The 24,121-nt window shown below is 35.2% G+C and overlaps 1 protein-coding gene across 1 annotated transcript; it reads left to right on the top strand.

The window, feature by feature from the left end:
- The first annotated feature begins 112 nt into the window (after positions 1 to 112).
- LOC144452296 (CCR4-NOT transcription complex subunit 6-like) lies at positions 113 to 23,569 on the top strand. Its single transcript, XM_078143365.1, has 10 exons — positions 113 to 207; positions 9,742 to 9,867; positions 13,320 to 13,506; positions 15,663 to 15,838; positions 17,450 to 17,518; positions 17,659 to 17,816; positions 18,342 to 18,496; positions 18,940 to 19,094; positions 19,753 to 19,989; positions 20,608 to 23,569. The coding sequence occupies exons 2-10, from the start codon at positions 9,756 to 9,758 to the stop codon at positions 20,994 to 20,996; spliced, it is 1,638 nt and encodes a 545-aa protein (XP_077999491.1). The 5' UTR covers positions 113 to 207; positions 9,742 to 9,755; the 3' UTR covers positions 20,997 to 23,569.
- Positions 23,570 to 24,121: the final 552 nt, after the last annotated feature.

Raw genomic sequence — 24,121 nt, 5'->3', positions numbered from 1 at the left:
GTTGACACTTTGCGATAATTTATTCCAATTAATTAGCAAATTGACCAATCAGAAGCCGTGTTACAAATGCTACAGTAGGGGTAAATCCCCGATATTTTTTGTTTGGCTGCCATGTTGGATTTTCTTGCTGATTTCAGTATTTTCTCCAACTTAGCCACAGAATCTTGACAAATCGCCAAGTCCAACCCTTATATCAATTCAATGAAGGTAAGTAGAGAGAGTGTAAATTTTCAGTGCCGTACAAAATTTATTTGTACATTGTCGTGCTTTCCCGTTTAAAATCGCAGAAGAAGACGCGGTAAAATCGAAAATGGTTCTAAGCGAGTAATAGGATGGCCAATCTGTCAAGAATATCGAGAAAAAATAATACTTAAAAGAGCATTATGCTGGCCTAATCATTATTAGAATATCACAAAGTTAATGTTTTGTTCACATAATATAATTTCACGCTGTTGATCTTTAATGTACGAAAGAGAAAGGCGTATTTTAAACGTCGAGATTGTAACATTATACATTCGATATTTGTGAAGCCATTTCGTAGTATTAGCTATTACTACTACAGCCCCCGTGTGTGACCAATTCTTTGTCTATGGGGTTTCGTATGAGTGTAATGTTACACATTGTGATACAATTTACCTCTCTGTCGAGTAGCAACATGCATCAGTTTAGTCGTGTTTGGAATTTTTCTTTTAATTTATTACGTATTTTTGTGATTCGTAACAAACGGTGCGTGTTTTTTATATAAATGTGTACGGATTACTCGTAATAGTAACTAAACGTGTCGGAGTGTTTGGTCGAGTTCTAACGTGATCATGACCTCATTAAAATGTAGATAGCGTGTTTCCTGGTCGTGGTACGATCAAACGACTGGGGTTTCCCCAACAGGCCCGTACCTCTATTTCAAGAGGCGTGTGTGTTTGGCGCCAACACTTTACGCGTTCTTTGCAGTTACCGATTTAATGTTCCTTTAAACATTGATCGTACATATTCACAATGCGTAAAGACAATATTATGTGAATCCCAATATTTCGTGGTGTTTTATTTTAAATTGTATACTAACTATACGGTTTTGGTGTCAATCATAGTGAAATGGAGAAAATGAGAGAAAATACAAGATGTTGATAAATGTATTTATACATGTATGTATACATTATTATACGTGTGTATATAATATATTATATTAGTACTACACACATATTACACACACACACACCTACATACATACATACATACAATGTACATACATACATACATACATCCATACACACACACATACATACATACATACATACGCAGTGTTTTTGCTAAGGTTTGGGAACCCCGGTAACAGATAGGGGGAAAGAGGTAAAACTGGTAGTGCTTCCCATGCAATGTATCATAGTTTAGGTGGGGAACCCCGGTAAAATGATGTGGGAACCCCGGTAGATTTTACCTACTTACCGCCCTTAAATAAAACACTGCATACATACATACATACATACATACACTCACAGTTGTAGTTTTTGGACAGATATCGACTCGTCCCGCGATCGTCGCCGTTTTCTCTGGAACTGCCATATTATCATGCTCAAGCATTCGTACGAAAGATCAGGCGATACTAAAGTTTTGATTCAATACTAATCTTGTGGTATCGGTTTTGAGAGCACTAATATGGCAATCACAAAGTTACACTACATTTGTATGTAACAACACTACCTTAGTTGCCAGTGTTTACGCTACAGCAAAGTACGCAGGAATGTTACATAATCACTTGAATATCATTTCGTTCTTATTTAAATCTACAAATATTCAGTCATAGTTTTCTCTCAGTGCTCCGGTCAAACTAGAAGACATTTTCCATGAAATCTTGATGTTTCTTTGAACGAAAATGTGTTACATATCTGGAGCAAAGAAGTGTCTCAGATATCGGACAGTGTTCACGTTTTCGCGCCTAAGACAAAGACTACCAAGCGGTGCCATGAACTGTGATTGAATCCCAGGTCGAATTCGGAAGTAGAACAGTGTTCATGATATTTCCTTTGCAAAAACAATCAACTTTAGTGTAACAGTGATTAAAATACCACAATAAACCAATGTTTTTGCCCAATAATTAAATCAAATGGAGAGACAAAATTCTTAATTTACGCGACAAATACGTAAATCGATGTGGAAAGTCGTGTCCGGTTACCAATACTGTCGTCCGATTCTAAGTCATGAATGTAGAGTTATAAATTTGAGGACTACGTCATCTGCAAAGTTACTTCTGACTTTAAACCTCGTTGAAAAAGACCCTAAAGGAAAATGTATAAGCAGCAATGATGGCTGTTACTTTTTTGCAGTTTTTATCCAATAGTAATCGTCAAATAACATGACCCTGTCTGAAAACTGCGACAGTGAGTGTACATACATGTACATACATACATACATACATACATACACACACACATCACTGTCATGTATCTTATTTATGTATGTAATTGCTTTTTAATGTAAATAAACACCCTACACCTAAACACCTTAAGTGACTTTTATCTACAACTTATCAAATCTTTTCAGTTTTATCACAATTAAATACTTGTAGGTGTTATTTTTCCTGATGGCTTAGTTTTTCTTTTCAGCTTCCCACAGTAACAATTGATTCTAGTAATATTATGAGTACCACTGTACTGTCCCATTGGTTTCAATGTGTCCTTTGTACCTTAGCTTAACGGACTGGTTAGCGTTCATATTTGTAAAGTATATGTAGTTGCAGGTAGATATATATGTACAATTATTTTCACAAAGTTACAACATTAGTTTTGATGTAGTGTGAAAGGATAGGTAATTCATTTGGAGTGGTCTCACTGAACAAAGTAAACAAGGGGTACCAAACAAAGTAAACAAGGGGGTCTGCATTTTTCTTGGTATCACCTGACATTTTCTGCAAGTGTTGCAAACTTAATAACCTTCCTGTGATACAATTCTTGGGACAACACTGGAGTTTGACTAGAATAAAAAAAAAACATTTCTTTAAATCAACCATGTGCCCAAAAGATTCAATTGTGACCAAATTCAATCAGTTTTGTTTATTTAGTGGCAATTTATGAGCAAACATTAAATAATATGAGATTTCATTGCAATAAAAAGCTTTCTACAATACAAGGTAAATTTTGACTTTATGTGCTGAAAATTGTTGTAACTAAATAATGTCACACAACTAGAAATAACTAAATAATGTCACACAACTAGAAATAACTAAATAATGTCACACAACTAGAAATAACTAAACAATATCACACAACTAGTATAAAGTATAAAAATAGGACTTTTCAACTACAATCTTCACTTGCTACAACTAGGAACATCACAGTATACTTAAAGATAAAAAGCCATTTTTATGTGGTAATATTTCTCATAGATGTGTTATGAAATGCTAGATGGCAAAGTATTGCAATTGGTGTGCTCATAATACTGATTTTTGCTAGAGGGAGAACAAAGTGTTCACCTGGGAAAATATTCAGATTAAATGTGGGAATTTGCAGAGGGTAGCAACAATTAGTAAATTAGCTTTCTGTGTCGCCAGTAATTCAGAATAGAAGTGGTTCCTTTATGGATGTCTCTGGAGAAGGCATATTTCAAAGGATTGAATTATCCATATAAAAGAGTGTCCTACACTGTACATGTATGTACGTTTACATTCAAAAATTTGAGACATGAATTAGTAGGTTGCCATATTTCATTTAGGAACTAATCTGTCAATAAAATATTAAAAATGGTTTGAAACCGAAGCATTTCCTTTTGGACATTTGTGTAGGTATATCTACCTGATGCTTGATGAACAGTGTGAATAGGAGAATGGGTTACCATGGTAACTTTTATTGTCTTTCTTGGACAATCTAATGGATAGGAAATTGTAACCTGGAAACCATATAGATGTTCCATTAGGATGGATGTTGTATTTAGCAATTTTACCTGACCTGGGTTTTGACATTTCTAGGTGTACTGCATAGAAATGGGTTTTGTGCTGTCATGGTTCCAGTGCTGTATCACAGCAGGCAATTGACAATCTTGATCAAACTTGGAACAATGATGTGCACTTAGAAGTGTACTTCCCCATTGTTCTATTAATCATTACCAATTTTTTTTTTTTTTTTTTTTTTTTTGTGGGGGGTGATGACTAGCATCAGTGCAATTGCTGAACTTAATTTTTGCACTTCTGGTGATAATAACAGGTTCTGTATTGTCTACTACTGAGATGTTGATAAAGGTGCTGAGTTAGTACATGTATTTTGATGTGTTTATCATCATCTCAGTAAAGAGGTTCATAAGGTTGGAACTTTATATTTACCATTATGTTTTAATATAGCATTGATCTTAGTGGTAGCGGTGTGACTAGTACAATTCTCATCATGGTTTACATCATATATAAACAAGTGATGTCACACTTGTGAATGTTCATTTACAAACATGTAGGAGAGGGAGGTTTTGCCCTAAACAAACAATGTTTGCCTATTGAGGTTGTGTGACATTGTGGGACCGTCCCTTACTTAAATACTGTACTGTGCTACATTTTGTACGTCCACTATGAACCTGTGCTTAGCATGCAGTGATTTTTGATGTACAGTACATCATACATGTCGCCGAAATGGCAACAAAAATTGCAACAATAATGTTGTATTTATTTACACTTTAGATTGTAACCAGTACTACATGTATGAAGGGGAAAATGTATAATTGGACCACATGTATGCGTAGTTGTTCAAAAACTTATCAATAACTTATTTACTATAATACTGGAAATATTTTATGGCGCTAAAGGTACATGTACAGTGTAGTTTGACTTTTTCGTTGTTAAACACTATTTTCTAAGCATTTTATATGTTTTCCATCATTTCGCTGTTAGCCTGTGATTGGTCAGCAGCCATACATGTACCTGTGGGGAACTCTGGTAATTGACAAAATATTTATAAGTTTTCTTCACATCACTGTAGAAGTTCAACAGAAATAACATGCCTGGGTGGACCTTATCACATATTAGAACGGATAATTCAAGTATTATTTGACAGAATACTTTGTATCTGTCTATTTCCTCAAAACTCTGTACAAATGAATTTTGAAAAAACTAATGTTAACATTTGTCACTTTTCTGATGACATTGTTTTGCTCTGTTTACCTAATACAAGATTGGCAGGTTGAATTCAGTTCTTTATTATACATTGTACATTTATTCAAAGGATGAAATTGAAAAAGAAGAAAAAAGAGGGCATTTTTTGTAACACATTGGACACATTTCACTCAAGGGCTCTGTGACCATGACAACCATTTGTACTTGAGACCAAAAGAAGAGCATGTGGGATTATTTGTTGTTGTGTTGAGATAATTTTTGTAGAAAATGATGAGAAATCAAGTTTTTAGCTCCGCTGTCAGCGAAAGCTGAAAGCGTAGCTTTAGGTATAGGTGGGTATTGAGGTATAGAGAGTAGAGTGAATCATAGGTGTCCGTCAAACTTTTATATTTTTACTATCTATTCCGAAAGTGACAGTCGGAATTCTTCGATATTTGGTGTGCATGTTCCCTGGGGGGAGGCTATTCAGATTTGTTCATGCCAAGTTGATCTGTGCCATTTTCAATTTTTTATGATTTTTTTTCATAAAATGTCATTTTCATCAACTCCTTGAAAACCTCTTATTAGATTGCTTTGATATCTGGCGTGTTGATGCGCAGGGGGTAGCTTACTCAGATTTGTTAATTTCAAGTCAGCACATCCTCATTTTTATTTTTTATGATTTTTTTTTTGTAATTTGAAAAAAAAATGAATATGTTAATGAGCATAATGACCGACGCCATATTGGAAATCAGTCGACGAGACTTTAAGTAAACTGCCACTTTTCAAAAGACACTATTGACGTCAAACAAGCAATGTAATATGTGCTATAGTCATAATTCTACGCATTGGGCGCCCAAATGACAAGCGTTTGTTCGAAACAGGGTTGTAAACTTCAAATACATAATCAGCCAGTCCGCAACATCCTCATTTGCATACTCTATCCTGATTCGACCAGAAGCTGAAGGTGACCTCATTCGACCGAGCGATTTTCCACAGCAAGTATCTTGAGTATCAACACAGGACGTTCTTGGTACTCACTAAAATCACACTTCAGACCCACTATAAAAGTGTGATGTTTTCAGATAACATGTAACTTGTGGTTAATTCTATATTGTCGTGCAATTTGGAATGACAGTGAACCAGAATTCAGACAACTTGCGTAAGGAAGGGCATGCCAGGCATGCGGTTGAAGTTATGGCCGACAGTTCACATGTAAAGTTAAACGACATGAACGTGTCTTGCCTTTCCAAAATGCAAATATTTGGCAAGTAAAAATAATTAAAATAATTACAACTTTAATTTGGCTTCAGACTTTGCATTATGTTTTGCGTATCTTTCCCCGTTTTACATGTAAATCCGAAAAGGTTCTCTCTCATCATGTCATCAGTGTCAGTGATCATACCGCGCGGGGTAGTCATCGGGTGCACGAGTCTGTATTACTGACTTGACTCTAAACACCGGAGGGGGAGGGACAATTGTCAGAATCGAGTCCCGAATTCCTCCGTATGCAAGCAGGACTACGCGCGGGGCTGCTTTGAGTACGAGCGAAGTGAGGCATGTTGAGGTATTTTGTTGAGAATTATAAATATTGCGAAATGTCAAGTACAAGGTTTAAATACAATGGAATGATGAAAAAAATGGCAGAGTCTGCTGACAGGCGCCGGTCACAAGAAACACTGTGAATTAAAATATCAGACGATGTATGTATTAATCGCCGACAATCCACCCGTATGCACGAGGGACTAACCCGGAAGCAAGTCGTTGTCAGCCATACGTTACAGTGGTAACATCGTCCGAGAAATCGCTGCGTTCAGAGTGTCATTATTCACAGAATTGTTGTTTTCGAGTGAAAACGCGTCTTGAATTGTATAACTCTAACAAATGAAGACATGTCAAGTTATATTTTGAAAGTTGTATCGCTAGTTTGAGACGATTTTCTCACGCACTATAGTACTATCGAGGCTTACTTGGAAGTAGTAGGACCTTACTCCAGTTCACCGGGAAGTTTAGCCAGTCCGATAATTCTTTCTGGTTTAGTTTACAACACTTTTGATCACGCAGATTTTGTTGTTGTGATGAAAAGAAATAAAAAAAAAGATCATTTCAACCATTTCGTTGTGTTTTCTTTGTGAAAGGTAACCGAACATGAACGAGTGTTACCACTGTAACGTATGGCTGAGAATGACTCTCTTCCGGGTACTTGAGATTGTCGCCGTACGGAAACTAAGATGGCGATTAATACATTTCTTCCCTATATATATCTACCACAACTAGTACAAGTTGAATGTTGTTGACTTTGTAAATTTGTTAGAAAATTGAAATTCAAATTGCCTCAAAATTATTTTAGATCCCTAGTTTATTTCATTCATCATTAAAATTTTCCAGGGTTACAGCTGTAAGACACTGGAATTATTTATAGCCAACCTCAAAATCCTCTTTTTTTCTTTTTCTTGTGTGCATTTCCCAGTCATTTTTTTCTGAGATTTTGTGCAATTTTTCATAACAGTAGATTTTTGTTATAAAATGGTGACTATGGTATAAAAGTACAATACATTACCAACTTCTGTGTAAAATGTGTTTTATAGTGAGACATCATATGAAACCACTAACCACTTTATTGCATCGCTAAAACAAAACTGCATAGTGAAGAGCTGAAGACCTGAACCACTTCTACATGTCACCAAAATAAAAAATTAAATTAAAAAAAAAACAGCGGAGCTATTCTGACCGATAGGTCGCTTGTATTTTTATTTTACCAAATTGGCACTAAAAATTACATTAGGCCCTCGCATCCTGCAATGTTTTCCTGTGGAGATCACTAGTAAAACCTCAAGTTCCCTATAGATGTTAAGGTTGTCTCAAATATGACACAAATATTTAAAAAGTCATGTTCTTTCAAAATTATGAATGTAATGAAAATACAAACTCTTTTCATATTATTTTTTCTAAATATTGATTTGTATGCCTTACTTGGTCATTTGTGTTGCTGGCATGGTTGTGACCTTTGACCTTTGTCCAACTTCAAATTGATCAGGTCAGCCATCCTGCTAGCAATATACAAAACATGTACATTGCACATTATTGGTAAAGTAAAATAATTTTTATTCCAATAGTACAATAGAATAGAGAAAACTGTAACAGGTAAAATAAATACTACTGTTGTGAAATGTTATTATATAATTAGGTGCTTTAATTAATCTATAAAGTGAATAATTGATATATTAACACTAGTGTTATATAATAATATTGATAATTTTGGTTAAATTTGCTGAGAATGGTATTAGTTACATAATTTAGTTATGATTAAATTGGACATTCAGTTTGACATGACAATACTGCAGGGATGTTTGGTCTTCAAATGTTAAGGGTCATAGTTTGGTGATTATATTTGCTAATTTTGTATATAACTCATGAAATTAAATGAAAATATATAATTAATATGACATTGTTGTAAAGCACAGTCTATTTTAGGGCACCATCCCAGCAGCAAGCACTTACAAATGTATATGTATGAGTTTTCGCTATGTGAGCAGAAAAATATATTCTACATGTACAAAATGTAGCTTGTGGAATGGGGTGAGTCGTACTCATACGTAACTTCTGGGAGGGGTGGGTCTTACTCATGTAGCTTGTGGGAGGGGGTGGGTCTTACTGATACGTAACTTGTGGGAGGGGAGATGGGTCGTACTCATGTAGCTTGTGGGAGGGGAGATGGGTCGTACTCATGTAGCTTGTGGGAGGGGAGATGGGTCGTACTCATGTAGCTTGTGGGAGGGGTGGGTCTTACTGATATGTAACTTGTGGGAGGGGAGATGGGTCGTACTCATGTAGCTTGTGGGAGGGGGTGGGTCTTACTGATACGTAACTTGTGGGAGGGGAGATGGGTCGTACTCATACATGTAGCATGTGCATTCTTATTCATCTTGTCATCTTTGTGTTTTGTTTATCAGACGGGTTTGACTGAAAATATTCCAAAGTTTTATTACTTTACGCAAATATTGAACTCAAACTGTTCACACCATGTTATGAGGAGTTGTGTACTTCCTGTTGACAATATTGACTGTATTGGCCTTGATCTTCAACATACATTGTAGATATGAAAAATATGTCTGTGTGGCATACATCCAGGCATTTCTGGAAGCACACAAAAAGAAATATTCAATGAAAATGATAATTTGAAATCTGTTCAATATCTTGGCTTGCTTTTGGAGCAAATAAAAATGTAAGTGTTTGTTCTTGGAAGAGGTATTGTTGCAGTTAGGAACATAACATTTACACATGTGACAACATGTTTACAATAATTTTTTTTTTAAATGGCACCTGACATTACGCCAGGGTCACACAAAGGTCATGGATGTAGACTTTTGAAGTGTGTATGATTGTATCATATAATATGTGACCTACTTTTAATGACATTATTTGGACTTGAGCCAAATATAGTAATGTAAACATAGTAGTAGTTGTCAGTGATTTTGTTACAATTTGTAAGAACAGTACTGTACATGTAGGGTCCCTCTTGTTATAACTAGAATATCCCTTGGAACTTACTATGTGATACCTGGCATTGAAATCTAGCCACAGGTTTTCCTAAACCTTAGTATGAACATTGGATAGAGACGGTTGGTATATATACTCCATGTATCATTGTTAACACAGTGCCTTTCTTTTCGTAACAGGTAAGGCCGCAACAATGCCTAAAGAAAAATACGAGCCGCCGAATCCTCGGCGGGCCTATAAGATTATGTCATCTGAAGATATAGCACAAGGTAAACCATCCATTTGGCTGGAATTAGAAATAACAGGTAAGTGACAGATTAATTAATAAGATTGGTAAGTGACATGTTAGTCTGTTTGAAATGCAGACAATAAGACTATTATGGGATATAGTGTAGTTTACCAACTAAAGACCCGAAGAAGGGAGAATCTGGGGTGTGGTTGGGGGTGTTGGGTTCAAACATTATACCACTTTCCTATAATATTACCTGATAAAACAGTCAATTCAATATGAAATGAATACTTATGGTAATAATGTAAACATAGTAAAACTTGTGATAGGACTTCCCTTTTTTGGGAAGGAGGGGATTACATTGTAGTTAAGATCTTTATTTGTCACATTGACAGCCTCCAAAATTTATGAATGATGGTTGCTAGGCTGGTCTTGTGGAAAATATGTCAAAAGAGAGAGAACTGCCCCATTCTCCTGTAATGTATTATTTTGTGTGTGCTACCCAAATTTAAGTTCTCTCATAACATTGTATCTGTGGTGACAAGGAAGTCCTCTTATCATTTCAGTGTATCCACTTTAAATGGTGACACTCATTCTAAATCATGTTTGAACCCAACACCCCACCCACCCCCACCCCCCCCCCCCCCACACACACACCCCCAATCACACCCCAGATTCTCCCTTCTTCTGGTCTTTAGTTGGTAAACTCCACTATTGGTGGTTGTAAATAAAATTGTAGAGAAAACACTAGTATTAGTGACAATTTAATGTCACAAGAAATTAGCATTCATGTTGATTACAACCCATGGATGTTATACAATAACTAATTAATACCAGTATTTATATGTATGCTATATTTATGATAATATTCACAATATTTTATGTCTGAAATTATATTTCGAAAAATATGTGGTCAGTTTGTTTGGTTAATGATTTTGTGATCAATACTGTATAACAATGCCATGCCTTTTATGAAATAGGACAAATATCGCGTTATTCTATGTATATAATATGGTCAACTCAGTAACTCTTTTAATAAAATACATGTAAAAAATATATATATATATATATATATATATATATATATATATATATATATATATATATATATATATATATATATATATATATATATGAAATACACAATTTCAGAAAAGTACATGTTTCAGTGAAATGCTTCGAATAAAATAATAAAATATTGAAAGTGAAATACAATTGTATTTGTATGATTTACTCACAATTTGTTATGTTTATATTGGATGAAAAGTAAGTAGATGATATTGATTTGGGATTTTGAACTAGTTTCACTGCTGTTCCCACTGGGTTTGTAATTGAACATTTCAATAACTCCCATGTTTTATCGGCACAGTGGTATTTCATAACCCAGCAAATCATATGTAGTGTTTTTGTTTTCTTTATGTAATTTTTTTCACCAACACTTCAGTGCAAGGTGATATGAGATGGGCGAGATGAGTTCTGTTATTTAGTATTTACAGACTTACATTGTATGATTGGTGAGGATTAACCCTTTCACCACGAGAACCCGGTATACCGGGACGCGCTAGGGCGCCCACGAGAACCCGGTATACCGGGACGCCAAAGTTCATTCACCTTCATCGCCGTAAAACCGTTCAACTGCAGCTATTGCTGCAAAATTTGCTGCCATAACTAGTTCCACACATGCGTATTAGCCTTGTTTATCTATACTGCCATTTTGAATGCGTGACAGTGAACAGTAACCGAGTACGGCCCAAAAAACGAGCGATCGTAATTTTTATGTGCGTTTTTCGCCAACAAAATCGAATTTAAACATGGCGGAGGTAATTAACGGCTCCCATAGCATGGTCTACGATAGAAATTATGGCACTGTCCTTGGATATTTCGACAGAATTTGACTCGAAATACATCGTTGAATGCAAGTGTTTAGCTGTGGGAACACATTGTACTCGTGTGTAAGCATCAAATTCCCGCTTCAGTCTATTTGAGCTGCCGGCAGCAATTTACGTCTGAATTTTTGAATGTCGGCAAATTTACGCAATCTTGTGACAGGTACCGACGCCCATACTAACGTCTTGGTTGTAATTTTTGGCTATAAAATGGATTATTTTCGTTTTATTTCTTTTTGTTACGGCTCAATAATGACTTGTAGTAACACACTCACTGTGTACAGGTCAGTGGAGGGAAACTTTTGCACGATCGGGGCGATTTTCCAATCGGATTTTTTACATGTGATTTTCAGCGTAAAATTCAAAATTTCAACATGGCCGAAGCAAAACTGTCTCCCCTAACATCGTTTACAACTTAAATAAAGGTGCTGTTCATAGAAATTTTCAATAAATTTTGACTGTCGATACATTGTTTTATACAAGGACATGGCTGTGTGAACTCAAAACAGTTTATGTAGGGATCAGATTGCCGCGACGTTAGTTCAAAGTTCCGACTGTATATTTGCTCTTGAGGATGAGCATGTCGGCAAAAAGCGCCACTTTGGCATCCCGATTCGGACTCGCATACCTCGAACTTGTGGTCATTTTTTATTTATTTTGGGCATAAATTTAGTGGTAATTTTTTGTTGTTCTGTCAAATAATGAATTATATTTACTCAAACTAACTTTTCAAAAGGTATTGAGGTGACAACTTCAGATATTTTAGAACACTTTCATTGCCGGTGCGGCACAGACTATTGCGTCGTAATCGGATTAGTGAGCCGTTAATTAATTTCGTTCAAATTGTTATGACATAAAATAACATTTTTTATCAAATTTTCGCCCATTTTGACCATACAACCAGAATATATTAGTTTTGTAGGAACATGAATGTTGGTATTTTGTATTTTATTTGTGATATAAATGTATTGTTTATTTGTGATATGACAATAAATAAGCAACACACAGTTTTTTTAACGAAATTTTATCATTTTAACCCAAATTCTAGCTGTATATTTGATGTTTGGATGTGTGTAATTGGAAGTGTAATGTAGAAAATTTATTTGGCTTTAAAATGATACATAATTTTCAAAGATTAGGCAATTCTAAGTATTTTTATATCAATTTGATAACATAACACTCACTCAAACTTTTATTATGTGTATGCTAATGAGGGGCCTAGTGGATAGCATACAGTCCCATGGGGAGAATAGTGGTGAAAGAGTTAAAGTGTAGGTGTGGAAATAAAGTCATCTGGTAGAGTTTATAAATAGTTGGTCTAGAACAAAAGAATAATTTCATGTAATCCTTTGAACTCCACTGATGAAATAGTATAAATAGAGGACTGGAATTTTAAAGGCCAAGGTTTCAATCCCAGGTTCTCACTTAAATGTTATCTTATAAGTGTAGCCATAAGGATTACTTGGCATTATTCTTTTGTTTGAGACCAACATTTTCTATAGCTCTGGTAGACAACTGATTTTACCAATTTTAATCCTACTTGGAACTGTGCTTTTCAAATATTGATCTTCATCAATGCTATATTTTGATCAGAAATGACTGAATATTTACCATAAATTATATTTTGCTTGAATACTTGCAGGTACAGTACGTAATTTAAGCCCAGAACTATGGAGGCTTCAAAATTTAACAGCGCTATATTTGAATGATAATAATTTATCCAGAATTCCACCTGACATTGCAAAGCTGAACCGCCTTACATTCTTGGATCTTTCATCCAATAAACTACGGAGTTTACCAGCTGAATTGGGAGACATGAGCCAACTCAGGTAAGACATTCAAACCAAGTTATTGTCTTTGAACAGAAAATATGGATTATATACCCTGGTTGTTCTATGTCACGACAACCCATGTCTACATCACTGGTTTTGCAGAGCTGAAAATACGAGTCAAAACGTTCTAAATCGTCGTTATTTTTCCCTGATTTTTCGTTAAATATTATTGAGGAGGTATATAACTATATCATTCCCCAATATTTTTCTTTATTCAGCCGGAAAATACTCGTGACCTAAGGATTTGCCACTACTTGTCTAGTAACTTGTAGTGACAGGGCCCCTTAGATTACTCATATTTTCCTCAGCGGAATAAAGAAAATATGAATAATGTCTAATTGTACAGACCAAAATTGTGTGAATTCAGATTGGTAATTTTGTATGAAATATACTGTTAAGATAAACGTATATAAAAATAACAGAAACCAGTGACATGTAAACAGGTACTCAGGGTATCCTTACTAATGCTTGCACTGTGTCTGTTACACTTACACACACTGCACTAGTACAAGTAATACCCCAACAAACTCTTACAATCTTGCATGATGACATTTTGTCATTTAAGGTCCTAATTTACTGAAGTTTGACTTTGTGTCTTGATTTCCTGTTTTGCCAATCTGCTTCCAGATATATTGTCCCCCAACCCTGCTGCCTAATTTCTGTCTTTCGATAACTGAAAATGTTATGTAAATTATCAACAATACTTCATTATTTGTGTTTACTGTATGTCTTTTAAGATTGTCTGAAAATGTCAACCAACTTGTCTGGAAACCAAGATTAAAACAAAAAACAGTCATCTAATGCTCAAGGCAGATATTGAAAAAAAAAATTGTAATAAAATTTCCTAATAAAGTGCAAGTCAGGTGACAGTACATACTGTAAAAATGAAAAATCTTAATCATTCTTGCTCAGTGAGCCTACCCCTTGACTTGTCCAATATGTAAATGAAAATAAAAAATTGGAAAACATCTCATTCATCTTGTCGTCAAACAACAAGGCATGTCATGTCACCTATACCTTTTAAAAGAAATGAAATACTGATATGTAAATAGTTATAATATAGTAAATACATAGACTACCTTAACAATAGGTATGTACCAGCATCTACATGTATGTCTACACTGTACTTTGACGAAACAGACAAAATAGAAGTGGTGAATAGAAATATAAAATTGTACCACCATGGAGTAACTATTAATTGTGTTCAATAGAAAACTAGGACTAGCTGGATAACAGTATGAACTACATGTATATGTGTATGTGTACATACAGGACTAACGTGTTCCTAAACAGTCTCTTGTTTAGCACTAGTCTCTCTGTGTGTGTGTGTGTGTGTGTGTGTGTGTGTGCGCGTGCGTGTGTGTGTGCATGTGTGCGTGCGTGTGTCTGTCTGTCTGTCCATTGTCTGTGTCTGTCTCTGTATGTGTCTGTCTATGTGTGTCTGTCTGTGTCCGTGTCTGTCTGTGTCTATGTGTGTGTCTGTGTCTCCATGTCTGTCTATGTGTATGTCTGTCTGTCCATTGTGTCTGTGTCTGTGTCAGTCTGTGTCCGTGTCTGTCTGTGTCTATGTATGTGTCTGTGTCTGTCCATGTCTGTGTGTCTATGTGTATGTCTGTCTGTCTGTCTATGTATGTGTCTGTGTTTGTGTCTGTGTGTATAAAAGGCAAAATGGAACTATTTCATTATTGTTTAAATTCCAACTTCAGATTAGGTTTGAAGTCTAGGTATAACGTGGTTGTTTGACAGAGCTGGTCCCAAACAAAACAATAATCCTATGTAATACTGATTAAGATACTATTAACACTAATGTGATGACCAAGGATTGAAGCATGGCCTTTTAAAAGACCGTGGTCGTACGTTAGTGTTACCTTATCAGTGAAACCATTATGATTTCATAAAATTATTATTTTGTTCTTGACCAAGATTATTTATAACTCTGCCAGACAACATCTTCACCCCTAGAGTTTAATCCATTAATTGGACAATAATAATTAGTGAATTAGTACTAATGATGAAACAGCAACGATGTATAAAAGTAATTTACATAAATCAGTCAATAAGCCAGGAATAATGTATATTTATACTTGTGATATTTTTCATTGAACTCTTTCTAGCCAAGAATAATTAATATTTGTACTCATGTTATTTTTCAGGGAACTCTTGCTCAACAACAATTGTCTTCGAGCTTTACCATATGAACTGGGAAGACTATTTCAATTACAGACACTGGGATTAAAAGGCAACCCACTGTCATCTGATATAATTAGTCTTTATAGTGAACCCAATGGCACCTTCAGATTGCTTACCTATATGCTTGATAATTTAGCAGGTGAGGATTTTGAATTTGTTAGCTTAACAATCATGACATTGACTGTGACCTATGACCCCATATTAGGCCAATCTGTTGACAAAGACTGAAGTGTGCAGTCGAAAATTTCAAGTCCAGTTTTAAAGTTTGTGTTTGGAGCAAAAGTTTAATTTGACACAATCATCACATTGGTAATCTCCCAATCTCAGAAGTCATTTGCATATATCTGCATTTGAATGAAATCTTTTGTTATGTCGATTGGTGTCTATTGTATGATGTAATTGATAAGCATGGGCCATATACTATATACTATATTATATGTCACATGTCTTTCCCAGGGTTCAGTGCTTCAGGTCTTTGTCTTAGTACAGGTCTTGGGCTTAGTACAGGTCTTTGACTTAGTACAGGTCTTTGGCTTAGTACAGGTCTTGGACTTAGTACAGGTCTTGGGCTTAGTACATGTCTTTGATTTAGTACAGGTCTTGGGCTTAGTACATGTCTTTGGCTTAGTACAGGTCTTGGACTTAGTACAGGTCTTGGACTTAGTACAGGTTCTTGACTTAGTACAGGTCTTGGACTTAGTACAGGTCTTGGACTTAGTGCAGGTCTTTGGCTTAGTACAGGTCTTTGGCTTAGTACAGGTCTTTGACTTAGTACAGGTCTTGGACTTAGTACAGGTTCTTGACTTAGTACAGGTCTTTGACTTAGTACAGGTCTTTGGCTTAGTACAGGTCTTTGGCTTAGTACAGGTCTTTGACTTAGTACAGGTCTTTGACTTAGTACAGGTCTTGGACTTAGTACAGGTTCTTGACTTAGTACAGGTCTTGGACTTAGTACAGGTCTTGGACTTAGTACAGGTCTTTGACTTAGTACAGGTCTTTGGCTTAGTACAGGTCTTGGACTTAGTACAGGTTCTTGACTTAGTACAGGTCTTGGACTTAGTACAGGTCTTTGGCTTAGTACAGGTCTTTGACTTAGTACAGGTCTTGGACTTAGTACAGGTTCTTGACTTAGTACAGGTCTTGGACTTAGTACAGGTCTTGGGCTTAGTACAGGTTCTTGACTTAGTACAGGTCTGCAATTGAGGGTAATTGTAGGAGCTATAAACTATAAGGCTGCAACCATTACATAGTCGCACTACTTTAGAGTTTTTCCATCGTTATAATGCTTTTCCTGAAGTGTGAGGGGAGGGTGGCATCATAACCTATTTAGTACTATATTCATGTAAACCATACAACATAGATTCTACACTGGTTGTACTCTGCTGAGTTTTTAACTGTGTAGAAGACAAATTAGATTTTACATGTTTTCAAAAGCATTTTCGCAAGTTCTATACATTTATTTGTTTACAGTTTTTTTTCACATGACATCAATATACTCTATTTGTATGCTTTGTGAGATGATATTGGGGTCAAAGTTGAATTAAGAATCTACAAGGATATGACAACTACATTTTTGCTCAGTTATTATTTTTGTATGAAAATGTATTAGAAACATAGTAAGTAGTTTATTGTTTGTTCTCAGTACACCTAGTGTAAGACTTGACTATGTTGTCTGTACCAGCTTCAGGATGGTGTCTTCTTTGTGTCACGTTTTCACCAAATTTGTTTGTTGTTGATTTATTTTACACAGTGCCATCGTCATCATCACCAAGTAGGCCATGGGTACAGCTTAATTCACCAGACAGAACAAGACCAACAGGTAAGATACCAAGATCCTTAGATCCAAATTAAGAAGATACTGATGAGTGTTAATGTGTAAATTGGTGTGACTTCTAAAAAGATATTGAAGTGTTGCTGTCATTTCATTGATGTGTCATATTTGATTTTCTTACTTTCTAGGTATATTTAGTGTAATGTGTTATAATGTTCTATGTGATAAGTATGCGACTAGACAACTTTACGGTTACTGTCCATCATGGGCTTTGAACTGGGACTACAGACGGAAAGGTATCATGTCAGAGATACTCAACTATGCTGCTGATATTATCAGTCTCCAGGTAGGTAGTCTCTTCATAATTTACCAACTATCCTCAAATCTATATTGTCTATAGTATGTATATATGTGATATGTAATCTATACTGTCCCTGTCAATATTATATACAGTATATATGTGATGTGTAATTCACATCATCCATTTCTACATTGTAGCATGACAGTTGTTTGCCAAGAATAGTTAGTAATATACGCCCTCTCATTATCACCCATTGGCCATGTTTACCAAACAGCTATCTCCTGAAGTTCAATCAAAACAATGGACTGTGTACTAGTAGGAAAACTAGTGATACTGAGAGAGAGAGAGAGAGAGAGAGAGAGAGAGAGAGAGAGAGAGAGAGAGAGAGAGAGAGAGAGAGAGAGAGAGAGAGAGAGAGAGAGAGAGAGAGAGAGAGAGTGTGTGTCTGTGTGTGTCATTGTGTGTGTGTGTGTGTCTGTCAGTATGTGTGTGTGTGTGTGTGTGTAATTTGGCAACTACTGTATTTTTAAGATATTTCTCTCAAATAGTACTGGATATTTTTTTTAATAGGAAGTGGAAACAGACCAATACTTTAATTTCTTTCTTCCTGAGCTGAGGTCCCATGGTTATGAAGGGGTCTTCAGTCCCAAATCAAGAGCTAAAACAATGACAGAGCATGAAAGAAAGTTTGTTGATGGATGTGCTATCTTTTACAGAACTAGCAAGTAAGTATACATTGTTATAAGTAATAGCAGTAGTATATTTTAGTTATGTTTCTTTGTTTTGGATTATCACTATTGAATGTGAGTAGCAATGGTCATGGTTCATTGTAGTCTACCAGTTAGCCCTTGAAAGTAATGGAATGTCAAATGTCTTCCACAAGTCAGTGGAAAATCCAATATATTTCTGGAATTTCATGGAAAGTGAGCTTTATGAAGTAGTCATAACATGTTGAAAATTGAAATTCATTCACTCCTGGAATGATCTTCATAGTCTGGGAATGTCAAACTTATCTAGGAAGTCATTAGAAAATCATGGTGAAGTTTGATTTACATACTTGTAAACTCCTTTAATTGAAACTTTTTCAAATAACTTTTTTTTTTTTCATCCACATTTTAACCCTAATCTGACATTGACATTGGCATTGGTATGAATTGTTTCTATGTAGGTTTATGTTAGTAAAAGAACATGTTGCAGAATTTAACCAAATAGCTATGGCCAATGCGGAAGGCTCTGAGGAGATGCTGAACCGTGTTATGCCAAAAGATAATATTGGCATTGCTGCCTTACTAGAAACCAAAGATGGAATCTTTGACGGTTCAAGTAAGTTCAATGATGAAAATACTTGACTTAAGGGGGCAAGGTCAGAGGTCATTGTAATTACAGGCAATTTTTATGTTGTTTTAGGCATGTGAATGTTGTATGTGCCTACAAAATAAACTCGACTTTTTTCTGTTACTTTGTTCAATCCATTCTCAGTCCAAATCAAAGAAGGAAATGACGAGTGTAACCATGGAAACTAAATAGAAGTCATCATGATATTAAAATATAGCCATTGTAGTCATGTCTGCCAAATATTTTGTTAAACTATGAAGAAAATAAAGATTGTTGATTTCCTTGAATATAAAAGTGAAACCCCAAACTTGTATTATTTCAAACTTAGACAGTGAAAGCCCAAACTTTTATTATTTCAAACTTAAACAGTGAAACCCCAAACTTTTATTATTTCAAAAGGACCAGAAACAAGCTTTCATTTGGCAAAGTTTGGACAGAATTGAAGAAGTTTGATTTTCAGGGAACTGTGTTTCCGAGGTGTATTCTACGTTAAATAAATAGCTGTATCAGTCAAGTGACAATAACATTGTTTGCTATGAATTATGGTGACAGTGTCAACTTGTATAGTATCAGTTTATAGCCAAGTAGAGACAAACAGATTGATGACAACAAGATTATAATTGAACATTTGATTGTAAATTGCTAGGTTACCCTGGTGATCTGCCATCACAACGTCAGCTTATAGTGGTAGCCAATGTACACATACACTGGGACCCAGAGTACAGTGATGTCAAGTTGATTCAGACCATGATGTTCATGAGTGAACTGAAACAATTCATAGAAGAATCAAGTCGTAGTTTCCGACCTGGAGCCAGCACAACACCTGATGTTAATTCTATTCCATTAGTACTCTGTGGAGATCTTAATTCACTGCCAGATTCAGGTAAGAATTACAATATACACTTTCATTGTATATAGAGTTTCCAAAGTTAATGATTAGTTAACTAAATTTGAAATTGTAATAAGAATTATTTGTAGGCAGAGGTTTTGTAAGGAAACACCACAGTTTGTAGTGCATGTCAACCACAGGGGTTTCATATGCTCATTAACAGGGGCTGTACCAGCCATCACTTAAAACATAAAATGTAATATATACTAGTTAACAATTGGCAGCAAGTCATATAGCATTTCAATGTTTGATACCTTAACTTCTCTGGGCAACAAATTTTAGCATTTACGCGTTCAACACTGAAACGTTTGGTTAAAAAAATTGGTTGTTCAACACCAAAACTCCTGGTCATAATAGCATAGCATTTTGGATATTGACACCCAAACTTGCTGTTAAAAAAAGGTACTTTGTAAGACAAATTTAAGACTTTGGCTAGTGGACGAGGAGAGGTGTTGAATAATTGAAATAATTTGTGAATTTTGTCTAGAATATTGTGTCTCACTTTGGTATGTAAGGACAATCTTGACAGTGTGTCTTCCAACCTCTAGAGGGCAGTCTTTATAGAAAAGATATTCTTTTTAAACGCAATTCTTGTATTGTTTGTACCTGCAGGTGTTGTGGAGTTTTTATCAAAGGGCAGGATACACACAAGCCATCAAGATTTCAAAGATATGAAATACCACGCCTGCCTTGCCAACTTTTCCAGTATTGACCATCCAAATGAGCTCTGTCATGCGTTCAGGTTACGACGGGCGTACGAGGGTAATCTCATGAATTATACGAATTACACGTATGATTTTAAAGGAATTATCGACTACATCGTGTATTCTTATCAGTCTATGAATGTGTTAGGTGCTTTAGGGCCAACTGATGTCCGGTACCTGGACAGTAAAGTCCTGGGATGTCCAAATATCGAGTTTCAGTCAGATCACTTCTCGTTACTTGCAGAGTTCGAAATGCCAATTCCGTGTGTGGGTAACAACATGATAGCCCGCAGATAACATACCGGTATTGTTTTTAAGATTGTGTACATAGAGTACATCAGAATACATTGTGATATTATAATTATATCAGTGTATGTAGGGGCTAAAACAGGTATCATTTTTTTGTCACTTTGACCCTCATTTTTCAGACTGTACAAATGTTTTTGAGAGGCAGGAATGAGGCAACACAAAGTGATTTTATTTGGTGCAAGCATACACATTTTGTTGTACAAGTCATGTTATTCATGTGACTAGCCACTAATCAGGAAACTGTTTTTGCTGTATGTCGAGTGATGCTTATCAATAGGGAATTTGCAATCCAGACTGAGTATACTCAAATGCAAAGGACTGTGGAATTATCTCAACATCTTATCTGAGCTATCAACAGCATAAATGTCTTACAGTGGTCAAGGGTGACCCTGACTAGATTATTTGTGGTTACAAACAATGTAACAAGATTGACTACAATACTGATGAATTCATATTTATCATATTTCCCATGATGCACCATTCAGGATATTCAAGATGGCCGGTTTGCAAGTTCCCTACGCCAGTTTTCTGTTTGTTATACTTTGTTTGGATTGGCTGATATTTCAATCCCCTGACACTGACTTACTGGCATTGAACATACATCAGTGTGAAATTGTCAGTGTTGGTACATTCTATGATTTGCCGTATAGAGAAGTTAATAGAAATTGAGAGAGAGCAAGGCCTATATAGTAGGTGGATGAGAACATTGACGTCACCATCATCTTTGTGATGTCCACTACTGGCAGTAATCACATAGTAGTGTTACGTAATTAGTATCTGTGACTTTTCATACGGAAAAAAATAACATGCAATTAATACTCATTGTAAACCTATCTAAACATAACAATCATTTCAAACTAGCTGTTCTAAAGTCATTATATTTTGCTATCTTCATGAAATGTGGATTCAATTTGTAGAACTACAAACAGGATTGATTCCAGTCAAAGAATTTTCTGTACCCAGTTTTGAAATTCTAACAAAGATACAAGTACTGTAAAGAAACTTAAGATATCATTTTGGTAGCAATAGAATTTTCCAATGTTAAAACTTTGACGAGTTCTTTCCTTTCTGAAATGCATCCCATGGCTCTAGCTTTAAGTTTATATCAGCAATTGTGTAGTGGACCAAGAAAAAGTATAATGCCATTGTTTTCAGATATCACATTTGTGTTGGATTTAAACGCCATTGTTTTTTATCAATATTATAAATCTACTTAATATATGCCTCATTTTATTCATGTCAAAATAATACACAAACACAGAAAGAACCAAGAAGTAGTTTGCTGTGATATTTCTCAGTTAAAAGTGAATTGAAATATGTGAGGGAAATCAGTATGCATTCCACTGTTGAAAATTAAAGTGAACAAAAACATTGAACTTGTAAATGCTCTTGATAATATCAAGACAGGAAAAATTCATTGTCATGAAATATACTATCAAATTACTTCTTAATGTATTTCAGTTGATTTATACTAACAGGCTAACTCTTGGCTGAAATTTACAAAAATTACAAGAAAAACAAAATCCATGTACAACTTGCAAGAAACAAAAAATGAGTGAGAAAACATTCCGGCTTGCCAACTATTCTCCCTAAAAGCCATAATGGTTTTACCCATTGATTTGATGCAAAAACAAACATTTACATGAGCACAGAAGCTTTGTTATGCAAATGTCCATATATACAAAAATTAACATAACCACACAAGCTTTGTTATGCAAATGTACATGTTCACAAACTTTTCTGTAAAAGAACATTTATGTCCAATTCTCAAAACAGAGAACAAATAATTCTAATAACCACAAATAATTCTGTTGACATGCAATCATATCAGTACTCTGCCTTTACCTTCCCATTGATTGGTTGTCACATTCCAAAAGACTAGTTATATTTCTCTTTAACCAATCAGAAAGTAGATTCTATCTGATACGATGTCTACTGTAGGTTTAGTTTGAACTGTTCATCATATTGTGTGATATTGTTTTGGAAGTTTAATTAAGATTGTAGGAGACAAGATAAATATAGTCATTGTATTAATTAATTTGAAATCTCCTGCTAGGGCCAATTCAACTTTGATATTAAACAGTACACTTTTGAAGAATAAGTAATGAATTAATTGTCCAAGATATGTTAGTAAAAGGATAGTTTATGTGGGAAATCTAACAATACAGTTTACCAGGTTTATGACTTGTAATGTTTTTGTTAAGGAGTTAAGTTTTGTCACGTCTAAAGCAACATTAATTTGAGGGTGGTTTATCTATCAAAGCTTCACACCAAGTTGAGCTGTATTCCTCAATGCCAAGTCTAATCAACCTCTACCCCATTACCATGGAAACAGCACAGACAATACAATAGATAGTCAGACCATGATGCAAGAAATTGAAACACAATAGTTTATGTGCATTGTAAGGTAAAGCTGAGTTAGTGCTTCTTTGTGATGTTTGTTTCATTATTGAAATTAACACACATGAAAACAATAACTCAATGGTACCTTGTAAGTTTTTTTTATCGGATTTGTTAACTTCAGCATATTGGTTCCAAAATAAAGTACTTTTAAGTAGAAATTTTAGTTGTGGTATCTTCTACAAAGTGGTTTATTGACAAAGTCTCCTTATGTAAATATTAGTTTGCCACTTACAACGTTTTAACTGTTTTTATCTTTGAATGCAAGACAATTCATTTTAATGAAGTATCGATGTGTGATATAAACTAATTGGATAAAAGACTCCTGCAGTAGGCCCAGGCTAAGAATGTAAGGTATGCTGTGACAGCGCCCTCACACATCAGCCAACCACTTTTTAGGAGCAGGCCAGTGAGGGTGGAGTAACATGTATATCTTTCCATTGTAGCCTAGACCACTTCTCTCATTCTTTCTCTCAGAATGACTCCTCCAGGAAGTATATGATATGGTAATGAAATCTAATGCAGTATCATTGCAAAAGTAGTTTCACAGTGTGAAGATGGCTTGTTGGCAAGTTTTTGAAAATTAATTGTTATGTCCATGATTTGGCCCAAACTTTCTATAATTATATAGCTCTCCTTAGTCAGCATGGGTCTCGGCACAGTTTGTTTCAGTCAGTACAAAATTTGAAACAAATGTTTTGTCATGACCTGAT

This window comes from Glandiceps talaboti, chromosome 22 (genome assembly GCF_964340395.1).
Source record: "Glandiceps talaboti chromosome 22, keGlaTala1.1, whole genome shotgun sequence".
In the NCBI taxonomy this organism is placed as follows: Eukaryota; Metazoa; Hemichordata; class Enteropneusta; family Spengelidae; genus Glandiceps; species Glandiceps talaboti.
This window is presented reverse-complemented; position numbering and strand designations above follow the sequence as displayed.